Source organism: Cupressus sempervirens, chromosome 6 (assembly GCF_028749045.1).
Source record: "Cupressus sempervirens isolate cs-2001-9-10 chromosome 6, ASM2874904v1, whole genome shotgun sequence".
NCBI classification, from domain to species: Eukaryota; Viridiplantae; Streptophyta; class Pinopsida; order Cupressales; family Cupressaceae; genus Cupressus; species Cupressus sempervirens.
Window position 1 is genome coordinate 468,926,494 of NC_143123.1, and position 11,092 is coordinate 468,937,585.

Here is an 11,092-nt window from a genome sequence, read left to right on the forward strand (position 1 = left end):
CCTCGTATCTTTTCTTGAAATGAGTAATTGACATCGTTTCCAGGTATGTATCAACCACCAAACTTGCTCGCATGGCTCGAAAGCCTATGTAAGGCATAGGAAGAAATATTCCAGAGATCTCCACAAGATCACCTGGCCCAACCTGGTCAAAATAAAATCTAGTTATGGAAAAATTATATATATGTTATCAACTTGAGTTTTCTATTAAAGGCTCTCATGCTGAATTGAAAGCCATGTAAAGAAAAAGATATTATACACTATTTTGTTGGTACCCTGTGCAGCACAACAAACTTGTTCTTACTATAAGAAAATTTTCTTTTCTTTTGTTTCATTGCAGATCTTCTGCTTGCACAGAGGTCTCTCCCCATCATTGGACACACTTGATAACATTCGAGCTTTGGATCGCATACAGGAAGTGCGTCTGTACACATAAGTATAAAATTCTTCTTTTCCCGCAACACATATAACAACAATTTTAAGTGCTTGCAAGGTATATACTTATGAATAAATATTACATCCTGATTTAAATGTATGAAAACAATTTTCATTCCTTTTAAGCTTCATTCATCTCGAGGTGCAATTCACAAACTCAAGAATAGTGGTTTTTGTTCTTCAGGATACCTTTAGGGGAAGAGTATGTGAATGCCCCCTCGTGTTTGGAGTCCAGTTTAGAGGAGATGGCTATTTACACTGCTAAGGTTTGTTGAATCTAATTCTGAATAACATTGCTTGCTATTGTTGAATCTAATCTAATGTATATTTTAACTAGACTTGTAGCTTATATGTTTTGAAATTTTTGTTAGGCCTTGTAGTTTGTATAATTTGATTGCTGGAGAGCTTCTACAGCTAAGCAAGAAGGCTGTTGCACGAGTTATAGCCGCGCGCTCGGGTATGAAAATTGTTTTTTTTAAATTCTAATGTATATTTTAACTAGACTTTTAGCTTATATGTTTTGAAATTGCTTTTAGTGGCTTAATGTTGTAAGGTCTCTTGAAATAAGATCTTCAGGCGGTTGGTCAAAGTTTTACAAATAATCTTAGGAATAAAGTCAAAGAAAGTATTTTTAAAATATTAAAGTATTTAGCTAGGTCTAAGAAGATTTGTGTACTTTCGACAGTTTTGCTTAGTTTTTGAAAGTTGCAGTAGACCGAAGTTTTCATAGCCTGATTTTTGCTTCCTGCAAAGAACGATCATGTCAGATAATATAAGTGAAGAACAAAACAGGGAGACAATCGCTAGATTGTGGTCTAACTTGAAAAGAAAAGGTGATGGAAAATGTTATTGTCTTTGCAATATTTGTAAGGGCTTAAACCATAGAAGACTGCTAATCAAAACAGTTAAGAGACATTGTAGGGAGAATGGTCACATTGAAGGGGGGCATGACTATCATCCACTGGTAAGTCGTTCATCATATCATTTTAACAATTTATATATATATGAAATCACTTGATGATGAGTTGATGATCATGGTTTATTTATGTTAATCAATTTTATATAGGTTGATCTTCCCAGGGAAGTACATGATATGAACCACAACAATCCGAAGAATATGGTTTTCGAAGTGGAGGAACATGGAGGTGCAAATATCCAAGGTGAAGATAATGATCCCATGGAAGATGACAATCATGCACCAGAAAACACAATTGAAGAGGATGGTATAAATACATTGATCCATGACACATCTAGTCCAAGCGTATCTGATCATGATGATGATGATAGCCTCGATGTACCTCTACTTCAGAAGGCATATGAGCCCCTATACAAAGACTCCCAAACAACTCTTCTCTCTGTTGTATTGTTGTTGTTGAACTTGAAGGTTGTGAATGGTTTATCCAACATAACAATGTCACGTATGTTAAGGTATGTCATATATGTCTTTATAGTTAACAAAGGGTGAATAATGTACCACTAATATTGTTTATATTAACAACTTATATTTTTTGTTGTAGATTGATAGGCGAGTTTCTGTTACCATCATCAAATATTCTACCTCGCTCATATCAAGAATTAACTGCTGTTATGAAAGATATTGGAATGGAGTATGAAGCAATACATGCTTGTCCCAATGATCATATTATATATTATAAAGAACATGAATTTGCAACACAATTCCCTATATGTCATACGAGTAGATATCGAACAGATCGACTAACAAAAAAGGTGCCTCAAAAGGTTCTTAGTTACATCCCCATTATTCCACGGATGCGACAATTATTCAGGTGTAGTAGCTTGGCTCAATTTATGGATTATCATGCACGCAATAGAAGTCGAGATGACATTATTCGAATCCCTGCGGATGGTTCGGCATTTATGCACATAGAGGAAAAGTGGTAACACTTCAAAGAAGAACCTCGTAATCTCAGGCTTTCATTGGCAGCGGACGGTGTCAATCCATTTGGAGAGATGAGATCTGTTTACTCGGTGTGGCCTGTTTTTGTTATCAAAAATAACATTCCTCCGTGGATGTCAATAAAGAGGGAGCACATTATGTTGGCAATGATTGTTCCAGGTATCTTATCATTTGATAGTTATTAATTTACACGTACTTACAAATCTTGCAGTAAAACGGTCACAATAACTATGTAATGTTACTGTTCATTCAAGTAGGTAAATATCAAGTAAAAGATATGAATGTATATATTGAGCCTCTTATCGACAAGTTGGTGGAGTTATGGAATGGTGTCACTATGTATGACGTGTCGAGACCAATACGACAAAGACAATTTCAATTCCATGCAATACTTGCATGGACAATACATGATGCCCCAAGGCTAATACATTTTTGTGGTATGTTATAGTGAATTCAAGTTACGCACAATAATTCTAATTATAAAAATCAACATATTTAATAATCCAATTACATCATTATCTTGTAGGTCTTCAAACAAAGGGAAAATTTGCATGTCCAGTTTGTGGTCCAAAGATGAAATCTTGTCATTCAAAAAGTTTAGGAAAGCAGGTGTTTGATGAGTGTAGACACTTCCTCCACAGGAATCATAAGTATCGAAGTACGGAAAAACATCTTTTCAATGGGAAAGAAGAGACTACATCAAAGCCACGAAGAATGACACATCGCCTATGGAAGTTGGAATATAATAGAATTAATCATCGAGGTAATGTCGTTCCACCTAATGGTTTATGTTTGTAATTTATATATTTCTATTGTGATTTTTGTTGACTAATTGTGTAATTGATGATCGTGAAGGTCGTCAAGGCAATACTGACAACCTTCCAAAGGGACTAAAAAGCTATCCCAAACAATTTAGTAGGTTGCCCTACTACGAGCACTTACAAATTGTGCATTTGTTTGATACTATGCATATTGGAAAGAATATAACAGAGACACTGTGGAAAATATTGGATGGAAGGTGTGACAAAGAAAAAATTGTCAAAATTTGTAATGACATACATGAATCCAATTATGCATTGAAAAATTTCATTCACTCAAATAGCAACAGAGATCAGATTAATATAAGTGCCCTTCCATGGTTATTAACAGAGCAGCAAAGTGATGCCATAAAAGAAGTCATACGAAAAATTCGATTTCCCACAAGATTTGCTGCGAACATAAACAATCTCATATAAAAAAAAAGTGAATTTGGGCCAGGGCTCAAAATGCATGATTGGCATACTTTCGTCAAGGTAAGTTATGTTATTCTGTATTTACAATATATTCATAAACTACGTGAATTGTTCGTTATGTTATGTTAGAAAACAATAAAATGATTGGTTTATAATTACTATAGTACGTGCTTCCTCTATCTCTCCCAGAGCACTTCAACAATAACATCAAACAAGTGATATATGATCTTGGAAAATATATGAGGTAAGCAGTAATATCTGTTCAATTTTTTGTATATATTTATTATATTTGTGATTTGTTTTTCTTGCTATGTAATCTATTGTATATTATTTTGTAAAGTCTCATATCTATATATTTTTTGTGACTTGAATCTCTTAATGTAGGTGGTTGTCATCTAAAGAAATCCATAAAGAAGATATAAACTATTGGAAGAGAAGAATTCCTCATTTACTGTGTGAAATGCAAAAGTTTCTACCTCCAACTTTTTTCAATGCACAGGAACACTACCTCATACACCTAGTTGAGGAGATTGAATTGTGTGGACCTGTACACACTAGGTCAATGTGGATGGTTGAGAGGCATTTGAAATCTTTGAAGGCTTTGGTTCGACAAAGAGCACATCCTGAGAGTTCTATGGTAGATGGATATATGGTATACCAGACTATGGTGTACATTATTGAATATCTTCCTAAGTTTGCATCAAATATCCATGTAGATCGCATTTGGGATCTCGAGCCTTTTAAAAAATTAGAAGGGGAGTACTTGATGGGGAAAGGTACATTGAGGAAAGTGAGAGGTAATAAATTATAAGATGTTATTGTAATAAATTATTTCTTAATCTTCAAAATAAATCGGTTATAAGTTGTCTATTTTTTTTTTGTACAGGTGCTCGAGAGTGGGATGCACTACATTTGTATATTGCAAACAATCTTGATTGGATGATGGTATGGATTGAACGATGTCAACATTTTGGTCGCACATTAACATGGGAAGTTGTATCTTCATTGGTTAAAGAAGCTCATCGTAATGGAGATTCCAATGTTACGCAAAGGGAAATAGATTTAGCACGTGGTTCAAGAGATTTCCAGGTACGTACAAATTTATTAATCACCCGTATGTTTATCAACTCACGATACAATAATTTTGATATGTTTCACATATTATTGCAGGTTAAACACCACAAGGCTATGTTCTGTAATGGTCAGAAATTTCGCGTCAAAGTGTTGGATGACACGAAGAAAACTTGTGATTCAAGAATAACTGCAGTCTTTCAAGTGACTAATATTTCATCCAGAAATGACTTACATCCTCAAGAGTCTGAAAATCGATACTATGGCATTTTGGATGAGATAATTGAGTGTGACTTTAGTTCCTTCAAATTAGTACTCTTCATTGTCAAATGGTACAAGCTAGAACTTAATCCAAATGATCCTGATAGAACTGTTATTGAACATGATAATGGATTTACAATGGTTAATACAAGGTCGTTTGAGCCACTTGGGGATGAGCCTTATGTTCTTCCAAGCCAATGTGAGCAGGTATTTTACTCAGAGGTTCCACATAAACCGGGTTGGTCATTTGTTGTTAGACATGAACTGAGAGGAAGGCCAATAAAGTATAATGCGATGGAAGAAGAAGATACCGAAGAAGTAGAAGATGATGTAGATGGTGATCACGATCGACAGTTATTGGATGATGTTCCTGACACAAATTTTCATGAAGAAGAAGAAGATGATGATGACGATGATGCTGCTACTGATGATGATGATGATTAAGATGATGTTGATGTTGATGATGATGTTGATGATGACGACGACGACGACAACGACGATGACGATGATGGCGAGGAGGATGATGATGATGACGACAATGATGATGACGAGGACGAGGACGAGGACGACGACGACGATGAGGATGATGATTATGAAATTTAGAGGTATGCCATCAATCTTTAATCTATTTAATATTCATTTCTTGATAGAAATATATTTGTCTTATATATATGGTTACATAGTTTATTCATTATCTATTTAAAAGCTACAAGTTTCAACTACAAACAGAATACTGCTAATCTAAATTAACTATTAATCTAAATTAATTAAATAAAACTATTTAAAACACATATTGATGCGTGAATGTATTGAGCCTTATTTTCTTTCAGGTCAAAAGCATTTGTAAGTGTCTAGTTTAGAAAAGGGAATTCATCAAATATCTATAAAAGGGAGTTGTACCTAGAATAAAATTCATAGGGAAAAAATAATATAAGTGCTTACCCAATTTGTTGGTTAATAATTCAAGTATCTCTAACATTTCACTTTAGAATAGGAATAACATTGTATCAGTATGTTGATTTACAGACTAAAACTAGAAAACTTATTTCAGTACATGTATTTGGATCTATGGGATTTACACGGTAAGTAAAAAGAAACTAGTAATCCATTTTAAAATTATTATAATAGGTTTTGGAAGAAATTATAGTTATCTTAATTAATATAAAATATCTAACTGAATTTCAAAATGTTATGCAAGTGGCTTTAGTCTAGGTGTTTCCTCCACCTCCCCACACATCAAACAACTTCAAATAACATGTCCCCAAGGTGACTAAGCCCTCAACTCATCAGCTGATACAAAAACCCAGTTTTAGCCCTTCACTAGGCCTACTTCCCTAGTAGGCTTATAATGTGAGCCTGATTTAACTGTTTTATTGCGTCCCTTTTAATGTTTTTAATTTTTATGTGATGCTAATGATGGATGTGATTATGATTATGATGTGATTATGCTCACGATAATTGAATTACATTTGCAGGAAATTGAACCCCTTTCAAGAGCATCCCGCACAGTCTCATGGATCGACAGGTATAAGTCAATACTCCTTATAGACAGTCTATTTAATACACTTATCAATAGTAAGATTGATGTCTTCTAAGATCTCTCCCATTTGCAGGTACCAACGAAAAGGTATTTGTCAGAAGTGTCTTCCTCGAGTGAGGGAAATATAGGAATAGAAGAGGAAAGTGAGACATGCAGTTTATCTAGAACAGGGAGATTAACTAGAGGTCAAAGGACTAGAAGGAAATTCAATAAACGCATGAAATTTTTCCTTGCTCAAGGGGGGTCATGTTCTTATGATGATGAGACGGAAGGCGACATCGAGGTGCCCTTGAGGTACCAACATCTACAGAAGCATTGGGTACCCAAGGAACTTCCTCCAATAAACACTGATTTTTGTGTTAACGAGAGGATATATCGCATAGCACCATCATCACTACATGGTTTGGGCCTATTTTCTATGGATAGCATAAAGGTGTCTTACAACAAAGTTTCTGAATTGATGGAGTATGTTGGACCATGTTACGATTACAAAAGTTGGATGCATATTGTTAAATATAAAAAAAGTATGCGTAGGTATGCCCTCTCCGCAAATTATATACAATAGCAAGACAATAATCAAAGTAAAAGTGTGGCTATATACATTGATGGAAGGCCAAAAGCAACAGGGAATATTGCGGGTTTTATAAATAGTACACGACCTGGGTCAACTATAAAGCAACCCAATTGCATATTTGAGGTGCGCGAGGGAAATTGTGTTTTCATCTGTGCGATAAAATCAATACGTGCAGGGGAAGAACTTCTTATTGATTACAATTTGAACCGCATAGATACAAACGAGGCTACTATCATGGGGGTGGTACATAATATTAAACCAACTTCTAATCAATGACTCCAACATACCATTTAGTCAATAAATTTTTGGCTAACATTTTTATACTTCATCTTTGACACAGGGGCACAATATGGAGCAACCGCCCGAAGGGGATGCTGACGATGCTCCCGGCTCATCTACACATGAGCAGGTAAAACTCATTTGTAATTGTGCAAACTAGATAGAAGCAAAATGTTATTTTTTTAATGTTGTTTTCTTTATTGTTTTGGAGTAATTTTGATAATACTAATTCTATTGTTGTCACAGAGGGCTAGTGGTCAGAGGGAGGGAAAGGAACCTGCAGTTGCTCAGTAGGCCCCCCCTGAGGAGGACCCTTTCTATATCAATTTAGTAGAGACCGATGACCCGATCGGTTCAATTAAAATTAATTTAAAGAAAATTAGCAAAGAAATTCTACGTTTGGCAACCATAAAGCCTATGACTCAACAAATAAAAGATAGGGCATCTGAATTGTTGCACACCTCTGAGTCCTTAAAAGTAAGTATTAATGAAATTTTTAATTATAACAAGAGTTCAATAATGGTTTTTATGTTATGCTCTTTTATGGCATTAATTAAAATATGGATGCGTTGTCTTTACAAAGTTTTTTGCCCCGTTCCCATGATGAGGGTGCTGTAGGTGGTTCAGGTAAATCGCATGTTCCATTCCCCACTTCTGTTTTCCACTGAATATATATAGGAATGATCATAATCATTGACAATACATGCTCGAACAATCCTTTTTTTTAATGCTCTAACAATCTTGTCCATGCTAGTCCACGCGTTCTATATTTATGCATGCTCTAACAATTTTATTCTTCAACTTCACATCAATTGAATCCTATGATGAGGCCGCCTCCATCTAGGACAACCACAAATCTCTTTCCGACTACTAAGTCAGCAACACACAGCTTACATGCATCGGCTGTTGCACCATCTGCTGGTACACAAATCCCTCTTTTTCTCTCTTATGACAGCAACAAACAGTTTCTTTTTTACAACTTTATAACATCAATTATCATTTGTTCTTTTATACTTCGATCATGACAAAGACTTATGAAACTTATGAAACTTTTTGCAATAGGACCTGCAACATCATTTTCTGGATGTTCCTATGTTCCTACTACGGGAATGGTGAAGGATGTCACATTGATCATCAGCGACGATGAAGGCATTCCATTAAAAGTAGCCAAAGTTCCAGGTACTTTAAAGTTATTATTATTCTATAGTGATATAATAGTAATTTAGTTTTTGATCACTCTTCATCGACTAATGATCCCATGATTGTTTTGTAGGGAATGATCTTTTTTGGAGAAAACTTGGTGATGAGTGTTTGCGAATATTTGGGCCCACCATGCGTACCTGGTGGAACATCATATCCTAACTAAAACCCCAAACCACTATTTTGATTTCATATCATTGCTATAATAGTTTTCCTTTTCGTCCATTTCTTGAACTATATTAAAGGTAGCTTCACTTCATTTATGAGTCTAACATGTTTTTTTTTACTTAAAAGGTGGAATCACCAATGCAAACCGTTGAAGGATGATCTTATAGAGAGCATGACCCAACTCTTTGGACCTCGTGCATTCGAGAGAAACAAGCTCCTTGAAAAAGCTGGTTTATGTTTGAAGTATATCAGGGACCAGTACAGAAAAATTTTACGGGATAACCCCAGGTACGAGTGTCTACCCTATGTTCCTGAGGCTGAGTGGCAAGCTCTGATTTTGGATGGAAAGTATAAAGCTGACAAGAAAAATAATATTACACCAGTGGAGAGTACAACAAGGTATGTGATACTGTTGAGAATCTAATTATGTACTAATTAACCTCCATATTTATACTATCTAACATATTTCAAACTTTTCATAGATTGCCTAACACATCAAAGGCAACAAAGGCAAGACTAGAAAAGCACGGGACACACAAGCTCGACTCTGGTGGTTTTTCGAAACTTCAAGCAAGAGTTGTAAGTATTAGTAAATGAAAAAATGTATCAAATTTTTTATATAATGTGAAGGGAAATGCTAGGACTCCCTTATTTAGCTCATCAATTATAAATAGGTCAATAGAATATAATAACAGTAGTGGATTTTCATATTCAATATAAACAATTCAACAATTGAAGTCAAGACTCTGCAATCTAGATTAGTGAAGAAAACTTGTGATTCACTAATATGACATTATTTAAAATCTCACCCTTGACTGAATTTTCCTCCAACAGTTGAGAATAAAGGCAGTAATTGAAAGAATGAGGGAATGCAGCAGCACTTGCAGCCATTTTTATTTCCAAAGAGCTGAACTAACTCTTACCCAACTTAAGAATTTGGAGAAAATATGTTGGTACAAGCAAAACATACAAACACGCAACATTTATATAGTAGATTGCTCCATCAAAACTGCTCGATTTTTCTCCTATTATATTGTGATGGATATAGATGATTTGCTGTTGATATTTTAACTACCCTCCATTGGTTGATGAAACAATGCAAGTAAAATTCACCATACCACGCAAAAATGCAGGGCTCAGAGTTCAAAAGATGCCTCACAGAAGACAATAAGAGAATTGGCTTCCAACAAGGCTATAGAGCCGTGGCTGAATGGCTATGAGCTGAAATTAGTGTGAAAGGTTCTAATACTGATGCATCTCAGCCACAGGTAAATAAGCTAAATGAAATTTATTTCAAATTGAATACTTTACCAATTAGTCTATTTGATGTTAAGTTCCAATATAAAGTGAGTATATCTGTTTTAAGCAAGCAATGATAACAATGCGTAGGATGTTGGAATGTAGCCTGACAATCCTTCTACACAATCTGTGGATGTCGAAGGTTCGCATGATGTGCATCCCAGTGGTGGAGGTATACATTTGCTATTAAATTTTTTATATGTAATTGCAATTGGTGTTTGGATTAACGTAACATTTTGTATAGCAGCTGTAGAGGATCGAGGGGTCGATGTTCATGACCGTGTTGACGTTGAGTCCAGACAAAATGATGTGGTCAGATCAGGTAAAGAGACACAGTTATGTTATTTAAAATAATTAAATACTTGTAACAATTATAATAAATTATTTTTAATTTAACTCTTTTATTTGTTATTGCAGAGGACCCCCCTTTGCAACAGCATAGGAATTTGAGATCATCAAGAACAGAGAACAGAACAACTGACAAGGGGGGAATTGATGATGACACTGATGCTCCTCTTAGAGCTTACATAGAAAAAAGAAATAGAAAGAAAAAAAAGAAATGATTGTCACTACATACCTTAATTGATAATGACTGTATTTTATGTCTCAATGAATTTAATTATGTGCTAATGAATGTTCATGAATTATGTGTTAATGCAGAATATTGATGAATGTTGCATGTTAACGAATCTAATGTGTTAATGAATTTTATCATGTGATATTGATTGAATGTTATCATGTGATATTGATTGAATGTTACATTTTATTAATGGTTGAAAGAATGAATGAATGTTAGATGTTAACGGGGAAAGTAGAGTGATGTTAGGGGGAGGGGGGTGGGGCCAAATGAGCTTCCACCTTCACGTGGTTGGCCCTGTTTAGTAGAGAATATTAAACTATTCTCGAAACAAAGTGAAGCTCAATAAGATACTCAAATAACCACCCTACCCCAAAACACATGAATGTGTGTTAATTCTCCATATAGGTTGTGATACACTCATAAACTCCAATGCTTCATAAGAGATCACCACTCTTATATCAATTCATAGTACAACGTTTGAACTCCAATGGCTATGCAAGGACTTCATAAGTACAAGGGTTACACATATCAAGAAGGG

The 11,092-nt window shown here is 35.0% G+C and overlaps 1 protein-coding gene across 1 annotated transcript; it reads left to right on the forward strand.

Moving 5' to 3' along the window:
• The first annotated feature begins 334 nt into the window (after window positions 1-334).
• On the forward strand, window positions 335-10,584 carry LOC149553086 (uncharacterized). The gene is made up of 13 exons (XM_089788601.1): window positions 335-415; window positions 617-698; window positions 804-889; window positions 7,369-7,437; window positions 7,554-8,228; window positions 8,370-8,486; window positions 8,581-8,650; window positions 8,802-9,074; window positions 9,158-9,254; window positions 9,809-9,943; window positions 10,065-10,146; window positions 10,222-10,296; window positions 10,392-10,584. Exons 5-10 carry the CDS (start codon window positions 8,129-8,131, stop codon window positions 9,893-9,895), a joined length of 744 nt encoding a protein of 247 aa, XP_089644727.1. The 5' UTR covers window positions 335-415; window positions 617-698; window positions 804-889; window positions 7,369-7,437; window positions 7,554-8,128; the 3' UTR covers window positions 9,896-9,943; window positions 10,065-10,146; window positions 10,222-10,296; window positions 10,392-10,584.
• The last annotated feature ends 508 nt before the right edge of the window (window positions 10,585-11,092 follow it).